General features: G+C 64.0%; 2 protein-coding genes across 4 annotated transcripts; one reads left to right on the forward strand and one right to left on the reverse strand.

Annotated features, from left to right (window-relative positions):
- Nucleotides 1-852: 852 nt before the first annotated feature.
- On the reverse strand, nucleotides 853-5,491 carry FBXW5 (F-box and WD repeat domain containing 5). 2 transcript variants are annotated; one of them, XM_074331400.1, is made up of 9 exons: nucleotides 5,327-5,491; nucleotides 4,142-4,357; nucleotides 3,682-3,839; nucleotides 3,096-3,270; nucleotides 2,834-2,982; nucleotides 2,323-2,749; nucleotides 2,000-2,147; nucleotides 1,710-1,922; nucleotides 853-1,609 (listed from the first exon to the last, which is right to left on the reverse strand). In XM_074331400.1, exons 2-9 carry the CDS (start codon nucleotides 4,332-4,334, stop codon nucleotides 1,366-1,368), a joined length of 1,707 nt encoding a protein of 568 aa, XP_074187501.1. In that variant the 5' UTR covers nucleotides 4,335-4,357; nucleotides 5,327-5,491; the 3' UTR covers nucleotides 853-1,365. The 2 variants fall into 2 exon arrangements, with proteins under 2 accessions (XP_074187501.1, XP_019612283.2); XM_019756724.2 differs by having other exon boundaries at nucleotides 5,124-5,491.
- Nucleotides 5,492-5,528: 37 nt separating this feature from the next.
- Nucleotides 5,529-7,666, forward strand: C8G (complement C8 gamma chain). Of its 2 annotated transcripts, XM_074331404.1 has the most exons (9): nucleotides 5,529-5,618; nucleotides 5,879-5,932; nucleotides 6,059-6,250; nucleotides 6,352-6,488; nucleotides 6,641-6,711; nucleotides 6,785-6,892; nucleotides 7,180-7,281; nucleotides 7,363-7,401; nucleotides 7,484-7,666. In XM_074331404.1, the coding sequence occupies exons 2-9, from the start codon at nucleotides 5,882-5,884 to the stop codon at nucleotides 7,495-7,497; spliced, it is 714 nt and encodes a 237-aa protein (XP_074187505.1). In that variant the 5' UTR covers nucleotides 5,529-5,618; nucleotides 5,879-5,881; the 3' UTR covers nucleotides 7,498-7,666. The 2 variants fall into 2 exon arrangements, with proteins under 2 accessions (XP_074187505.1, XP_019612290.2); XM_019756731.2 differs by lacking the exon at nucleotides 5,529-5,618 and having other exon boundaries at nucleotides 6,406-6,488.
- Nucleotides 7,667-16,609: the final 8,943 nt, after the last annotated feature.

Raw genomic sequence — 16,609 nt, forward strand, 5'->3', positions numbered from 1 at the left:
TCTGAGATGAAGCCCCAAAGCCCAGAACTCCCATTGTTCCTGTGGGCCAGGGCTCCTGTCCCCTGGGTGTGCAGCCCATGCTGGGGGACACTGGGCCCTCTGCCCTCCTGGCCAAACTCCTGACAGGCCCAGCTTGCCTGCCCAGCTCTCTGCCTGCAGCTCTGACCCTGGCAGACAACCGCAGCAGCCTCTACTCACAGCTGCCTCTGGCCTGGAGGCCACTGACCCTGTCATCCCTGAGGACCCGTCCTTGTCTGTGTCCGCTGTGTGTAGAGCGGAGGTCGGTTCAACACGAGCTCCACATGAGGCCCAGCCCCCGTCAGCACCCCCGTCACCCAGGGGGCCCTAGCATGAACAAGGGGGCCAGGTGAACCCCCAGGACAGGCCTAAGCCAAGCCTGAGGGTACAGCCTGGGCCAGCCCTGCCCCTGCATTGCCACTTCTCTATGTTCCCACTGTCACCTGCCAGGCCCCACAGAGCTCTGCTCCCCGCAGCGCCCCCAGCAGGGATGCCCTTGAGGACCTGACTGAAGCTGCTGAACCACGCCCAGCCTCCTGCCATCCCTCGTCCCGGGTTCATCGTAGCACTTGCCAGGTCTGTGTCCTTTCTGCATCCCTGCTGGCCTTGAACACACAGCGTGGTGGACATGCTCAAACGCTCTCTGTGCGCTCCTGGTCTTGGCTCTTCAGAGGTCAAGAGGGCCGTGATTCAGGATGCTGACTCGAGCTACCCTGCCTGGCTCAGTGCAGCTCCAGAGCTACCACAGCCTCGGGCACCCTGCCACCTGCCAGGCAGGCCACTAGGTACCAGCAGACATGGCTGCTGCCTGCACACAGAGACGGGACAGTGGTGTGCTGTTGCCAACTGTTTATTCAGGCCCTGAACAGTGACTAGTGACATGCAGTTCACCCAGGGCCATGGCAGACGGACCCACACCACCGACCAGAGGGGGGTAGCGTGGGGTTCCCAGGGCAAGGTTAGACCCAGGAAATGCTGCCAAGGGCTGGCTGAGAGCTACGTGTAGTGGTGACTCCCAGGACCCAGGCCCAAGAAACAGGTGGGTGAAAAGTGGGCCCCCAGGTCCTGTGCACCCCAAGTCAGCCTGGAGGCCTCCCAGGACGCCCCAGTGCTAAGCATCATGGCTGCGGGATGTGGTGTGTGTGCATGAGCGTGCTGGGGGCCAGGCCATTTGCTCCTGAAGCCCTGCCAGACCCCCTTCCTAAGGCATTGCTGCTGTGGGCTTCTCAGACCCCACACAGTCTGGGCGGTGGCTCAGCCGTGGGAAAGGGCCACAGCCTCTATGGCGTCCTCAGTGGGTCCCAGCAGCACGAGGACACCCAGGATGCTTCTGTTGGCCAGTGGCCCTCAGCGCCTCTGGCTGGCAAACCAGGAGAATAAGGCGCGTGGGCGTGGGCGCGGGGCCTGGTAGATGCGCAGTGTGCGCGGCGAGCGCCAGGCTTTGATGGTGGCGTCATCACTGGCCGTCAGCAGGAGCTCCTGCTCCTGGGGGCTGAAGACCACTGAGTTGACCACGTCCTGGTGCCGCAGCTTGGCCAGGCAGATGTTGTAGTGGCGGTCCCAGATGTAGCCGTGCCTGTCCTCGGCCCCACTGCAGGATGGCCTGGGATGAGGCCCGGCCCCGCTGCCTGGGATGAGGCCCCGCCCCGCCGCTATGCTGGGCCCCGCCCCACCTGGCCCTGAGCTCCTACCTGGCCACGAAGTCCTTGCTGACGTCCAGGAAGATGAAGAAGCACTCGTCGTTGGGCGTGTAGGCGCGGTGGGCGCGCAGGGCCCGCTTCACCTCCCGCATGGTCTTGAGGTCGAACACCAGTAGGTCGATCTCCTCCGCGATGGGTGGCGGCTGCATGGGATCAGCCACCACCGAGCCGCTGGGCCAGGCGCGGCTGTTCACGTACAGATACCTGAGCGAGGGGCACTCTGCTCGCTCGGTACGTGTGGCCTGCAGGCGCCCCCACCCAGGGCACCTCCGGGGGCGCACCTGTTGTCAGGGGACAGGCCCATGCCGATGATGTGTCCGTGCACGTCGATGACGTGGTCCAGGGCGTCAAAGAAGGCGTCGGAGCCCCGCCCCTCACCCAGCACAGGCCCAGCGGTGGTCATCTGGTGCGGCAGGATCTGCTTGATACCTGTGGGAGGGCCAGGTGAGTGCGTCCTCGCAGCTCCCAGGCTCCCTGACCCCTCTGGGCCCCCCATGGTGCCTGCACTCTTGGAGGCCGGAACAGGGCTGGGCCCCTAGCACAGACGTGAAGCGGACTGAGCCCGCAGCTCTGGGGACTGAGGGCGGGCCCTGCCCATAGTTACCGATCTGGTGGGGCGAGTAGGTGAGGCAGCCTGTGGTGAAGATGAGGAGCTTGTTCCCGGCGCCCGCAGTGCTGCGCTCGGGGGGCTTGGTGCGGCCCTGGGCCAGCAGCTCTGCCACTTTGGTCTCCAGCGCGCGCTCCGCCAGCTGTGGCTGCACCCGTGCGTCCAGGAACCCGTCCAGGAAGTGCCGCAAGCCCTCCTTGGGATGCGCCGGGGCGGGGGCCGGGCCGGCTGCTTCCTCCTCGCCTTTGCTGCCCAAGTCAAAGACGCGGCTGGGGGCCGCGCCGGGACTGCCAGCCTCCAGCAGGAGGTCAGGGCTGTCGAAGCGGCCGCAGTCGGCCACCATCACCGTGCGGATGGTGCTGGCGTTGAGGTTCTGGATCTTGAAGAGCCGCTTCACCACGTTGACGTTCTCAGACTCCACGTCCTGCGGGGGGGTAGCACAGGTGGTGGGCAGTGGGCGCCAGGCCTGGAAGGGGGGACCACCTCTGCAGAGCCTGCCCGCCCGCACCTGAAAGGCGTTGTTGAGCCAGAGCACAGAGCAGGACGTGATGTCTCCGATGCGGTGCAGGTTCCCCGAGATCAGGCTGGTCTCCGTGAGCCAGCAGCCGAACACGTCATAGGGCTTGTTCCGCACGCGGGACAGCAGCGCGAAGTTGTCTGCAGGGAGCCGGGGCTGGGCAGGCGGCGGGGCGGGGCCGGTGGGAAGGGGCAGGGAGGGGCGGGGCAGTGGGGGGGGGGTGCTGGCCAGGACTCCCCAGATTCATTCTCACCTAGGCTGATGACCACGATCTCGCCAGAGGAGGAGTTGTGGGGCCCCAGGAACACCCCCGAGGCCAGCAGCAGGGAGTCATCCTGGTTGAACTGGGAGAACTGGGTGTAGCTCCAGTTATAGGGCCGCATGTCCGCGCTGTGCAGCAGCGAGATAGTCAGGTCATTGTTCCAGATCTGGGGGGCAGAGGGGTGTCAGCAGGGTACCCGGATCCGTGCTGCAAGCTCCAGCCGATCAATCTCCTGGCCATCTGGGCCAGGCAGAAACTTCTATCAGGGCGGTGGCTCCTTGCCCCTGGCTGTCAGCCCACCCGAGGGGCATGAGGACAGGAGGCTTCAAGCAGGACCCTCTCCTCTCCCTTGGTAGCTGGGGCCACCAGCCCAGCCTCCCATCCTGTGTGGTCCTAGCCAAGGGGCCTCTTCCCTGCGCTGGCCCTCTCCACAGGGATGTGGCAGACGGGGCCATCTCTCTCTCACCTCTGGCCTGGCCCTCTCTTCCCACCTGGGTGGGCCACCTGGCTCCTCTGCAGGGTGGTGGGGATGTGCCTGGCCCTGGCTGTGGCTGAAGCTCCCGGAGGCCGCCCTCACCTTCACCGTGCAGTCCTTGGAGCAGGAAGCAAACTGGTAGCCCGAGTGGGAGAAGCTAAGGTGCAGGACCTGGTCAGTGTGCTCCTTGAGCGTCTGCACCTCCACGCAGGGCACTGTGTCATACAGCCGCTGGAACTCCTCATACCAGGATGTGGCCGCTGTGGGGGGGGGGTCACTGCTGGGTCCCCAAGTCTTCCTTTCCACAGAAGCCAGGACTCTGGCAGTGTGGAGGCCAGCCCTGCCCCTGGAGCACACAGGCCCAGCTGAGGGACACCCCCTGCCCCCCCAGCCCCGGTGTGGCCGTGCTCTGAGCTGTGGCCTGACTGTGCCCCATCACTGTGAGGATCTGAGTAGCAGGTGCTCAGCACAGTGGCCTCAGGAGATGGTGGCCGGGGGGATGGCCCCACTTCCCACCCAGCCAGCCTGGTGGCTGTGAGGCCGTATGTATGCAGGTGCTGACCTGGGTGTCGGGGAACATCTCGGGCCACCTTGTAGTGGCGGTAGAACTGCTCCCTCCACAGGAACTCATCCCGGGACACGGCCTGCCATTGGCGGCACACCAGCCCAGCGGACAGCACGTCTGCCGGGCCCAAACTCAGGAAGATCTGGTAGACCAGGCTGTCGGGGAGCAGGGGCGTGCCCCCCTCATCCATCGTGACATTCTGCCCAGGCGGCCCTGAAACTCACACGGGGCCCCCTTAGCTGCCAGTTGGACGGGGGGAGGACCGCCCCCCCCCAGGCGGAGATGTGGGGCTGAGGTAAGGCATCCTGGGGGCTGTTCCTCCAGCCCCACCAACTGCCCTGCTGGGAAGTTCACCGGACTGAGCCTGTGCGCAAGGCCAGCTGGCACTGCCCGCCGGGCCCAGGATCCCATGGCTTCATCCAGCTTCCCTGGACAGCCAAGCTCCTCAGACTGCACACCCTTGTGGGACCTCCCTCTACAAGCCCCACATTGCCTGGAACAGGCAACTTCTGGGCGGGCAGCAGACACCTCTCAGCACCTCCCGGCCTGGTGCAGCCCCTGGAGATTCCAGACCCGCCCACACCCCAAAAGGGTCCAGGCCTTGGGAACAAGCCATCTGGATAGGGTCCTCTGACCCCCCTCCCCACGACGTGGGCCCAAGGAGACATCTGAGTGCCAGAGCTGGCGACCACTCCAAGGCCAAGAAACGAAGGGCCGGTGACCCCAACACTGTCACTTTGACCTTGCCGCCCCAACGCTTCGGAGCTGTCAGCGTGGGGCTGTGGTCCTTCCCAGAAAAGGCTTGGGGCCGGCGGGACGACGGCCAGCCTGCCCCTGACAACGCCAGGTGCACAAGCCGGCCCTTAGCCTCTGCTTTGTGGCCTAGGGGAGCCGTGCCAGGCGGTCGGCGGGCCAAACGGCCACTACCCAGAGAGCTGGGGGCGGGACGGGGGCGGGGCCGCCCAGCGCCCCCTCCCACCTTTCTGAGGGGGCTGTCGGGGGCGGGGCATCGGCGACTCATTCATTGGCCGAGGATGCGGCCGGAGGCCGTGAACTAGGGGTCAGGGTTCTGGGAATCGTGGGTGGGGTGACGACGCTCCCCGAGGCCGGGAACTGGGGTCCGGGCCGGGTATCGGGGACCGGGGCCGGGTGACGTCCTTCCCCGGGGCCGGGCGCACTCACCGCGGCCGCCTCCGCCCGGTTGCGCTGCCCCGGCCCCGGCTCCCGGCCTCGGCCCACGGACCAGCTTCCGCCCGCCGCCGCTCCGGCCGCCGCGTCTCTATGATGGAGCCCGCCAGGCCGACGCCACGAGCCCCGAGGCATCGATGGTTGCGGAGCGCCCGGCAGCCTGCGTCAGCTGTTCCTGCGCCTGCGCCCCGGGCCCTGCGGCCCGGGCGGCGCTTTGTGCGCCTGCGCGCTGGGGCTCACCCGGAAGAGCGCCCCTGGCGGCCGGGAGGAGCGGCGGTGCGCCAGGGTCCGTGGGCGGAGCTGCGGGCAAGACGCTGGGGCGGTGGGTTCGAGACCCAGTTCTGGCGCTCCCGTTGTCTGGCCCCAAACAAGCGGCTTCAGGAGCCTCGTGTTTTTGGCTGTGGGAATAAAACCAGCGTTTACCTCAAGGAGCTCTTGGCGTTTTAAAGGATATAAGTGTACACAGGGCTGGGCACTGGCCACAGTGGAAATTCGCTGGGGGCTCCTGCAAAAATAGCCAGAGGTCAACTCGGACTTTGTACACAGGGAATGGCGCCAGGGCCCTGCTGGGAAGTGCAGAGTCGAGGTCAGATTTCCAGGGTAAGGCCAAGCTGGGGGGTGGGGGCCTGGCCCTGGGCGGGGGCTTGGGGAGCACAGACGTAGCCTTCCGGGGCCGGGCTCCTGGGCCGCGCTCCTGGGCGGCACTGACAGTGGACTCCGACCCAGGGCTCGGTCGTCCTGCCCTTGGTTGCCCCCAGTCCCGTCACTGTCACTGCCACCGCCATGCTGCCTCCTGGGACGGCACTCTTGACTCTGCTCCTGGCTGCGGGCTCCCTGGGTCGGAGGGCTCGGGGACCCCCTCAGCTCCTGTCCCCCATCAACACCATCCAGCCCAAGGCCAACTTCGATGCTCGGCAGGTACAGCTGGAGGAGGTGGGGAGGCAGGAGCTCGCCCAGCTGTGTGAGGGTCAGGCCTGGGCAGCCCCAGCCCCTCACGCCCCCACGTGCCTTGCCCCCAGTTTGCAGGGACATGGCTCCTGGTAGCTGTGGCCTCCTCGTGTCGCTCTCTGCAGGAGCAGGGCCAACGGCCTGAGGCCACCACCCTGCGTGTGGCTCCCCAGGGCACAGCCATGGCTGTCAACACCATCCGAAAGCTGTGAGTCCCAGCACGGACCCGACCCCACCTGGCCCCTTCCCCACCCCAGCCCCGCCCCTGCTTCTGCTGTGTCTTGGACCATTGTCCATCAAGGCCCTGCCTGGGTTGGGGTCCCCGACCCTGCCATGCCTCCCCCCCCCCTGCACCCCTAGGGATGGCATCTGCTGGCAGGTGCAACAGCTCTATAGAGGCACGCAGGTCCCAGGCCGCTTCTTGCTCCAAGGTGAGGCAGGGACAGTGGGGAGGGGGCCCAGGGCTGGAAGTTGGGGGCTGACAGCTGGCCTGGCTCTGTCCAGCTCGAGGTGCCAGGGGGCCGGTGGACGTGGTCATTGGGGAGACCGACTACCAGGGTTTTGCCATCCTGTACCTGGAGCGGGCACGGCGGCTGTCAGTGAAGCTGTACGGTGCGTGCACGCGGGAGCCGGGGCTCAGCACTTGGCCTGTCTGGTTGGGGCTGGGAGAGCCCACAGACCCTGCCTTCCTCCGTCCCTTGCCCTGATCCTCCCCTGCCAAGCGGGGCGCCAGGGAGGCGTCCCTGCAGATAGGTCCCGGTGTGGGGACAGAGCAGGTACAGGGAGGAGCAGCAGTCAGACAGTGGCCGGCGTGTCGCAGGCACACAGACCCCTGTCCCCAGAGCACCCTGCCCTGCCCCGTGACTGCCCAGCACCCAGGAGCCCTGTGTGTCCCACAGCCCGCTCGCTCCCCGTGAGCGACTTGGTCCTGAGCACATTCGAGCAGTCAGTGCAGCGGGCCAACTTCACTGAGGACCACATCTACTTCTTCCCCAAGTACGGTGAGTGGTCCCTCGGCCTGGGCCTGCCTGCCCTCCCCGTGGGCCCCCCCCTGCTACCCTGACCTGTGCCTGGGCCCTCAGGTTTCTGTGAGGCCGCAGACCAGTTCCACATCCTGGATGGTGAGTGGGCAGCACAGCTGGGAGGTGCGTTGAGGGCGGGCGCCCCTGGCTCCCGCACTGGCTGAGTGTCGTCTCACCCCAGAGCTGAGGAGGTGAGGAGGTGAGGCCTTTGGCAGCCCCACACCGAGAAGGAGTGAAGACCCTTCACGAGCTTGGCACCCCATCGGGCCAGGGCCACGCACAGGGACTCTCCCCCACCTGCCCCCAAAGCTGGCCCTCATCCCCAGGACCGGGGCACTGCCCCCATTAAATGCTGTCCTTTTCAGCCTGACTCCTTTCCTTTCCATGCTGGCCCTGGCCACCATCTCATCTCATGGGCACATGGGGCTGCTCGCCCGGCGAGAACCCTCCCCAGGGAGGTGGGGTAGGAACGGCTCCTTCTCAAGGCCCTGCCTTCCCAGGGCCTTGGTTTCCCCACCTCACTCGGGCCTCTTCACCGTGGTCACAGCTGGCCTTCCCTGCTCCCTGACAGTCCCCCCCACACACACAGACAGGCCGCCTTTTCTAGAGGGAAATTTCTAGACCTCCCCACAGGTCTCCCTGGTCTCTTGCTGACCCCTGAGCTCCCTCCTGGAAGGGAAAGGGCCCAGAGTCCCAGGAGCCCTGTGGCCTATGCAGGACAGGCACTGGGGAGGGGCAGGGAGACCCACCCTGGTGCCTGGATATGGTGCCCGGCTCTGGGGGAGGGCAGGAGGCTGGGCTGCCCTCCCTCGTGGCCGGCCCAGGGGCTGGCAAGGCCAGACAGGACTCATGACTGGCCCAGGAGTAGGACTGACCAGGGGCTGAGTCCACTCCTGATGCCACTCCTGGAGGTCGTGTGGACAGGCGCGCAGGGGCACAGAGAGGTGGGGGTGAGTCTACCCCAAGCTGGCAGAAGCAGGCCAGCCTATTTCACGTGCCAAGATTGGGGTGAGCATAGGGGCTCTGGGCACAGGGGAGAGACCCCTGATACAGTCTGGGTGGCCCCCCAGGAGCCCACAGCTGGGCCTTGGCCAGGGTCACCAGCCAGGGACACCTGGAAGTCAGGTGTGCGCTGTCTGTAGAGGAGTTTCCCAAACATGGAGCTTCAAGGCCGGGTGAGGGAGGAGCTGAAATGGGGCAACGGTGTCCTCTCCTCCTAATGGCTGCCGGGCGGGCCCCTCCAGGTGATGCCAGGCTGTCAGGAGAAGTCAGAGCGCTGCAGTAGGGCCACCTCCACGGGCAGGGTCTCCTCGCTGTCCCCCCCCCAGGGCAGACTGCGTCCTGCTCACACAGTGAGGGCCTTCCTGTCCCTCCGCAGGGGGCCCCTGACGCTGGAGGAGAACTGGGGTTGCAGCAAACTGACCCCAGGAGACATACTCTGGGGAACCAACAACACCAAGGTCACTCTAGGACCAGCTATCCCCTCCCGCCCTCCAGGTCAGCGTGTGCCCAGGGGGCCCACGGGGCAGGGGACAGCTGCCCAGGAGCTGGAGAAGGAAAGTGTACCCTCAGCTGATGAGAACACTCAGCCCGCTTGTCAGATAGCGAGGGCATCAGCCTTTCAACAGCTGTGGTAAATTAGGGGGTGCCGTGCCCCCACACATGCCCACCCAGGCCCTGATGGGTCTGGGGATGCTCTGCTCTCAGAGGGACCCCCACAGGAGGCCACCTCTCTCCCATCACTCCCCTGTCAGCCCCCTACCCCAGCCCCGCTGGGTGAGCGCCACGGCCACGTGGCTGTCAGTGAGACAGCACCCCCACCGCCACCCCCACGCTGGGGCCCGCACACACTGCCCAGCCTGGATCCCTGCATGCACAGCCCTCCTCCTCCCGCCTCCCTTCAGGAGGTCTTGGGGGAGGGTCTGAGGGCAGGCAGCAGCCCCCAGTCTGGGGCTGGGCTGGGGCTGGAGGGTCAGGAACTGGGCATGATCTTGGCCAAGGCTGGCCCTGGAACCAGCCCCAGAGCTACTCTGTCCTGTCTGGAACCCTTGGCGTCATCCTGATGGACCTTTCTGAAGTGCCCGCTGTGTGCCAGCCATGGGCACCCCGGAGGGGCGCGGTCCCTGCCCCTGGGAGCTCAAAGTCCAGGGATGGCCTCCAATTGCCACCAGTGGTGCTGAAGTGGACACCCCCACCCCACTTCCTCCCCTCCAGCAGCCCCCTCCCTGGGCTTCGGGTAGGACCAGGCCACCCAGGTGAGCTGTGCCACAGAGCAAACGAGACTACTGCCTGGCGGCTGGGCAGCGGGTTGGGGCCCTGGTCCCTCTCTGCACACCTCACTCGCTGGCCCAGTCCAGACCAGGAGCACTGCAGTGGACGTTTGCTGGGAGGGCCAGCAGCAGCCCTGGAGGGGCTCCATGTCCTCAGTGGTGGGGACTGTGCCCGACCCCCAGACTGGACTCTCAGGAGGGCAGATAGGTGGGGCTGGAGGGAGAAGGGCGAAGAAAGCTAGTACTTCCCACAGGACCCTGTCCCAGTGACCCACAGACACGGCTGGAGGTCATAGGATGCCTGCATCCCACGGGCCGTGGCTCAGAGTGGCAGCTCCCCGGAGCCCCTGCACCCCTGGCCCTGTGTCCCCCACAAAGTAAGGGCCTCTGCTCTGGGGTGTGGGGGTTCAGCAGATCCCCCCTCTAGGGCGTCTGGGAAGAGAAGGATGTTCCAGGAGGGCTGAGTGGCCGAGGGGCAGCGCCAGAGACCCTCCTGAGTGACCACAAAGCTGACGCCACCCAGCTGCCCCCACTTTCCTCCGTCTGGACAGTAGGTCCCCAGGACCAGGCATGAGCCAGGTGGCCGGTTGGCCCCTTACACTCGGCCTGGGTGTCCGAGAGCTATAATTGCGATGCATTCTATTTTCACAGAAATGTGTAAAGAGCTCTAATCAAATGTTCACATAACAAGTGGAACAACTGTAGTTCCAGGTGAATCATGTTTTATGTGAATGTGTTACTTGCTCACTAATCAGTACTGGGCTGGGCACTGTGCAGCCTGGGGTCTTGCCTGGCCTCCGCTGTCACAGCCACTCTGTGCCTTGCTGTGCTGGCCCGGGAGGCAGGCTTGCGGCAGGACCCTGGCCGGTCGGGGTCCTTGTGCAGGGGCCCACTGCCCCATTCTGACACGCTACTGACTGCTGCCCCCACAGACCTCTCCAGGGTGCCCTGTGGGTAAGGCAGCACGGGGAAGGGGCGTCACCTGGCAGGGCTGAGTGAGCAGAGGTGGCAGGTGAGGGCTGGTGCTGGCTGTGGGGCGGAGGGCAGGCCTGGGGGGTGGGGCTGCTTCCCAGGCTTCTACTGTGATGGTTCCTATGGAAGGTTCAGGGAAAAGCAGTCAGGTTATTTGCAACTTCTCATTGTGGGCCAGTCTCCTGAGCAGTGGGCACAGCAAAACCATGAACGGGGTCACTGCACAGTGGGCTCCGTCCTCTGGACGCCCGAGCCCCCTGCTCTGCTCTGGGGCCTGCAGGTGACTGGGACAGGCCTTGGCCACAGTCCTGCTGGCAATGGGAATGCTTCCCAGAAGGGCGAAGGTCCCAGTGGGGAGAGTGAGGACTGGGACAGCCCAGTGGCCTGGCTGGGGCTCCTGCCCAAGGCCGAGGGCAGGGGATGGGAGGAGGCGGCCCAGGAAGGGAACCTGGGGGGGAGGCGGCCCAGGACAGGGAGCTCACAGGTCAGGGCCACATCTTTCCCACTGTAATGGAGTCCAGCACCCACACACCTGGCTCCCCGTGGGCACAGAGGGCACTGTCTTCCTGGTCGCTTCCTGCAGGGGTGGCGGGACAGGGAGAGGGCTGCAAGTCCAGAGCCCACCTGCACTGTCCCCAGCTGGACTCCCGCCCCCAGGAGCAGTGCATAGGCACCCCACCCCAGCTAGGCCTGGCCTCCCCACCCCTGCTCTCCCTCTGGCTGAGGGTCCCTGTGGATGGCCTCCCCCTCAACTCGCCCGCACCCTCAGGACTGCAGGCCCCTGGCCCTGTCCTGTCCCACACTTTGAGTTTGGAGACATGTGGGCCAGTGTGGGTGTGAGCAGCAGGAACACTGTGGCCCTGACCCCTGACACTAAGAGGGGCCCTGCCCCCAGCCTAGGGCATTCTGTCCTCCACCCGGGGCGCTCAGAGCGGGGGTCGAGGGGGTGCAGAGCGGGGGTCTCAGGAGTCCAGAGACCCAGCTGCCACCCCTGCCTCTCCATTTCCTGCCCAGGTGCCCCCCATGTTTGGTGGACAGGATGGTGGAGGGCCTCCAAGCCTGTGCGCCCACCTCTCCTCCTGCCAGGAGGATGGTGGAGCGGGCACACCCCAGGGAGGGGCGTCAGTGAGGGGGGAGGACGGGCCCATAAAGAGGTGAGTCAGCAGCATCACAGGCCACTTCGTCCCTTGGTGCCGCAGGGATGGGGCCCCTGTGTGCCCTGGGGGTGCTGCTCACCCTGTTGGAAGCTGGGAAGGGCCAGACCCTGAAGCCCCCTCCAGCCATCACCCCAGTCTTGCAGAGTTTCCAAGAGGACCAGGTCTGGGGCTGGAAGGGAGGGGGAGGCAGCCAGCTGTAGGCACGGCCCCGGAGTCCAGTACCACCAGCCCTGCACTGACCAGGGGGCCCAGCCCTGCTCTCAGCCACCCTCCTGCCATGGAAACCCCTGACCTCCAACAGAAAAGGACCCTTGCTAGGTCAGCATTCCATCCTGTAACCCCTGTGAATCCCTGTGAGGGGAGGACACCGCAGTCCCTCTGCACAGACAGGGAGGCTAAGGCTCAGAGAGGCCAGCTGCTGGCCAGGGTCACCCCGTCCTGCCAGACCCAGGGCAGCCCCTGGCTCCGGCCAGCACCACTGGTGCAGGCCCAGCCTGGGAACCTGGTGAGGGGTCTTGTGGCCATCGGGGCTCTGCCCATCCCCCTCCCCTGCAGTTCCAGGGGGAGTGGTTCGTCGTTGGCCTGGCGGGCAGCACATATGGACGGGCAGACAGGTCATTTCTGAACTCTTTCATTGCAACGTTTGAGCAAACTGGAAACCGCCGCCTCAGAGCGTCCTATGCCATGATGCGGTGAGTGCGGACCCCGGGCCTGTACCTGGGGAGCCAATGGCTTGGTGGCCTGGGTCCACCATGGGTCCCGAGGCCCACCTCATGCCTAGTCTAACAGGCCGCCAGTGACCTGAGCCAGCTCTGGGGCATACACAAAGAGGGGAGGCAGTTCCTGGAACAGACGCAGAAGAGCCCGAGGGCTTGTGGGTTTCAGGTTCAGGTGGATCCAGGAGACCAGACGTTGTGACCGTGGCCTCATCACCCCTCCCTTGCCCTCACTTAGCTCTGCATGCCTGAGACGTCTGTTTAGGAAGGTTCTCGCCTCACAGGATAAGCCTGAGCTGGCAAACTTCTCAGCATCCCAATCCCAGAAAAAGGAGCATTCTTGGCAGCCAGGCAGTGGCTGCTGAGCGCTGTGCTCGTCCTGGACCAATCGCTGTGTCCGGGGTGACATGCTCTGGTCGGCCTGCCTGGATGAAGTGGCCTCCCCCTGGCTGGGGAGACGTGGGGACTTCGATGGACAGGCCCCATTCGGGGACACATTCGGGCAGCTTTACCCTGCCGCCCCCCTATCTCCTCAACAGGCCTGGTGACCCTCCTTGTCCACCTGCCAGCTGTGAGGGAAGAGAGGGCCTGAGACCTCTGGTTACTTGGTTTCAAGTAACACAAAGTAGGAAGCTTAAGCAAGTCGGGTTTGTTGTGTGGCCCCGGAGGCTCCCAGAAGCCAAGGGTGGGACACAGGCCCACCTCTGAGGAGCTACACCCAGCCCCCTGCCCCAGCCCAGCAGTGAGCACGGTCCTCGCTGGCCCTTGGAGTCACCGGCACAGCTTGGTCACACCAGAACCCCCACTGGGGAGGCTTTGACTCCGGGGTTATCTGACTTGTCCAGCTCGGCTCTGGCTGGAGGTTGATTGGGGGGGCAGGGCATCCAGTGTGAATGCCCCCTGCCCACGAAGCCCTGTGGGCAGCCTCAGCCCTCCCCTCTGGCAGGCCGGACTGCATGTAATGCTTCTCAAAGCCAGTGGGTCCCTTCAGAGCCCCTGCACTGCTGGACAGTCAGTGAGGACCCCAGACCCAGCACAGGCCTGCCGCCCGCACCCCCTCCCACCTTTCCCCGTGAGACCCCGCTCCGCCAGGCTGTAGGCCAGGGGCCGTGAGACCCCCAAGAGGGGGCTTTGCAGCTTGGAAGGGGCCTTGTTCATGTCACCACGCAGCCACGTGCATTTTGGCCCTGTTCCAGGCTGAGCAGAAACTACAAAGGGCTCCCGAGGGACACGGTGGCCTGAAGGGGCACAGGGTGGACACAGCCCTCCCTGGAGCGCAGCCAAGCCTTCATTCTGTGGGGCCCTGCTCCCAAACCAACGGCTGAATTCTCCTCAGGGGTCCACCTTGGAGCCAAGGAGGCCAGCAGGCTGGCCAGGTTCCAGAACCTTCCTCCTCTGCCTCTCCCCCTCCCACAGGGGCCAGCGCTGCATCACCTGGTCTTATGTGCTGATTCCCCAGGCCAACCCTGGGAAATTCTCCGTGAGCAACAGTAGGTGTGAGACAGTGGGAGGTGGGAAGGATGACATGGGGGGCGCTGGTGGGAGGGCCCTGACCTGGGGCCGTCCCCTCAGTGTCCCCGGCCAGCCTGGAGGAGGTGCAGGTACATGACACCAACTACACCACATTCGCCCTGATGTTCTCCAGAAAGCAGTCAGGCAGCCGGCTTATCGTCAGGGTCTACCTGCTGTGTGAGCCTCTCGCGCTCTGGGTAGCGGGTGGCTGGGGCGGAGGGACGAGGGAGGCCGGTGGTACTCCTGGGCCTGGGGCCACACTGGGCAGGGGACGCCCACCACTCACAGCCCACCCCAGTTGCTAAGGGCAACACCGTGTTCTTGGGCCCCAGGCAGAATGTGGGCGATTGAGACCCAGGTGCTGGGCAGGTTTTTCTGCCTGGTCAGAGCTCATGGCCTGTCAGAGGACAGTGTGGTCTTCCCAGACCTGACAGGTAGGGAACAGCTCGAGGGCGGGGTGGGGTGGCACTACAGTGATGGGGCATCTGCCTCCGGGGCTCCAAAGCCCTATGGGAGCCTGGCTTATGTGGTGAGCGTGGCTTACACTTGGGGCCCACTGTGGGGTCCTGGAAGCCACAGGAGGTTCAGCCTGAGCCAAAACTAGGGGAGAAGCTTGTGGCTCCTTGGTCTCTGTCCCCGCCTGGGTGCCCCTGCCCTGGGCTACCTCCCTCTCCAGGAGAGGCCCCCATCCCCCTGTATCTCCTGCCTCTGGCCCTCTACATGTGCATACTTGCACACCTGTGTACGCACACATGTGCACACATACTATGCACTCTGTACTCACCAGCATGCCCACTGCATCTAGCCACCTGCGTCTGCATTGAGTCTGAGGCCCCCGGGGTGGGGGCAGAGCAGCGCCCTGGGGGCATATCCCTCTGCTCCTGGCCTCCCACCCCAGCCTCTTCCCTGCAGCAGCTGCAGGCCCCTTTTATCCCTCCCTTCAGCCCTCCTCCCCTCCCTCTCCTGAAAGCGTCTGTCTCTCTCCCTTACCATCCCATGCCTGCCCCTGTGTGTCCCCTCCATCCTGGCTCTGTCTCTCCCATCAGATTGGTTACCCCATCTGGGTACCTGTTGAAGGATGAAGTATCCCCCCAACCAGGCCCTGCCTCACTGTCTGCGCTGCCCTCCTCATCTCAGCATGAAATAAACAGAAATGTGAACCCCCATGATGGCTCTGGCCATGGCTGATTTTTCTCCCGGCTTGGTCTGGGCCCCAAAAGCAGCAGAGGGCACTCTTTTCCTTTTAGGATCCACTGTCAGAAGTCTTGTGGTGTCACCAGCACCCAAATTCCAGGCGGGTGTACACAGACCCGCCCTGGATGGGAAGTGTCAGTCACATGGCAAGAAGGGCACTTGGGATGGGAAGTAGTGTGGTGGCATCTCGGGAAAGTCCAGTCCACCCACCTGGCAGGCAGTCGTGACCTCTGCCCCAGCGGGTGTGGGTCGCCTGGTCTGACAGCTGCTTTTGTCCCACCTGCTGTCCCCACTCCTTTCTTGCCACCTTTAGGATTAAGTAATTTCTTGATTACATCATTTCCTCTTTATTAGCTTGTTAATTTACTTTGTTTTTTAAACCATCTCAACCACGTTTCAGTGCCATCTCAGTGGCATTAAGCGCAGTCACCCTGTCATGTGGCCACCACCTGCATCGTCTCCCCAAACTGACACTCTGTCCCTATTGAACACTCACTCCCCTCCCCTTCCCCAGCCCCGGCCCCCCATCTACTTCCTGTCTCTGAATCTGACTCCTCTGGGGACCTCCTGTGAGGGGGTCCTGCAGGGTTTGTCCTGGGACTGGCTCGTTTCACTGAGCACAGTGTCCTCAGGGTCCATCCACGTGGTAGCGGGTGTCAGGACCTCCCTCCTTTCAGGGCTGTGACATTCCACTGTGTGGAGGGACCCCGTTTGGTGTACCCTGTCCTCTGTCAGTGGACACTGGGGGTGCTCCCACCCCACCCCCGGGCTGCTGTGGACGTGGGGTGCACAGGTCTCTTCAGATCCTGTTTTGTTAATTTTTTTACTGTTCTTTTCACAGTTAACGGGAGGTTATCAGTTCATCCTTGAGTTATTAATGTTGACTATAAATTAGCATATCTACGGTCCTCTGGGCAACACAATGCTGCAGCACTTTGGTTCCATTTCTACTCTCTGTGCGGCCTGTTTCTGTCATATCCTCATATGTTACCTCTGAGTGGACTTTACTCCCCACCAGACAGAAGGGCTGACCAGGCCCGGGTCACCAGGGTTTGCCTGGTGTCTTGAGTTTTCTTTGTGCCCCATCCCTCCCCACTGGATGGCTCCCCATCAACGCTGTCCCTCTGACTGAAGAACACCCTTTAGTATATTTTTAAATTGGTGATGAATTCCTTTGGGTTTTATTTTGCTGAAAAAAATCCTTATGTAGTTCCCAATTCTAAAATACGAAGTCTGTTGTATATTTGACAAACACTGAAGTGGACGCTGTTCAATCGTACACTTTGGTGAGTCTGACAAATGTGGACACCTGTGTAAACACTGCCCAAATCAGATGCAGAATACCCATCGCCCCAGAAAGCTTGCTGGTCCCCATTGGCAGTCAGCGCCTGCTGCTGCCCCTACAGCTGTGACCTAATTCCCATCAGTGCAGAGCTGTCTGGCCTGACTTTGAATCGCACAGTATGTAGCCTTTTGTGTTACACAG

Source organism: Rhinolophus sinicus, linkage group LG04 (assembly GCF_036562045.2).
Source record: "Rhinolophus sinicus isolate RSC01 linkage group LG04, ASM3656204v1, whole genome shotgun sequence".
In the NCBI taxonomy this organism is placed as follows: Eukaryota; Metazoa; Chordata; class Mammalia; order Chiroptera; family Rhinolophidae; genus Rhinolophus; species Rhinolophus sinicus.

Excerpts from the sequence above, each read along its gene's own strand:
- C8G (XM_074331404.1), top strand. The coding sequence starts at position 5,882 with ATGGCGCCAGGGCCCTGCTGGGAAGTGCAGAGTCGAGGTCAGATTTCC. Across the intron at positions 6,712-6,784 it reads AGGCCGCTTCTTGCTCCAAG|CTCGAGGTGCCAGGGGGCCG; the intron begins GTGAGGCAGGGA and ends GGCTCTGTCCAG. Across the intron at positions 7,282-7,362 it reads CTACTTCTTCCCCAAGTACG|GTTTCTGTGAGGCCGCAGAC; the intron begins GTGAGTGGTCCC and ends CTGGGCCCTCAG.
- FBXW5 (XM_019756724.2), bottom strand. The coding sequence starts at position 5,169 with ATGAATGAGTCGCCGATGCCCCGCCCCCGACAGCCCCCTCAGAAAG. Across the intron at positions 3,840-4,141 it reads AGATGTTCCCCGACACCCAG|CGGCCACATCCTGGTATGAG; the intron begins GTCAGCACCTGC and ends CCCCCCCCACAG. Across the intron at positions 2,750-2,833 it reads GGCTCAACAACGCCTTTCAG|GACGTGGAGTCTGAGAACGT; the intron begins GTGCGGGCGGGC and ends ACCCCCCCGCAG.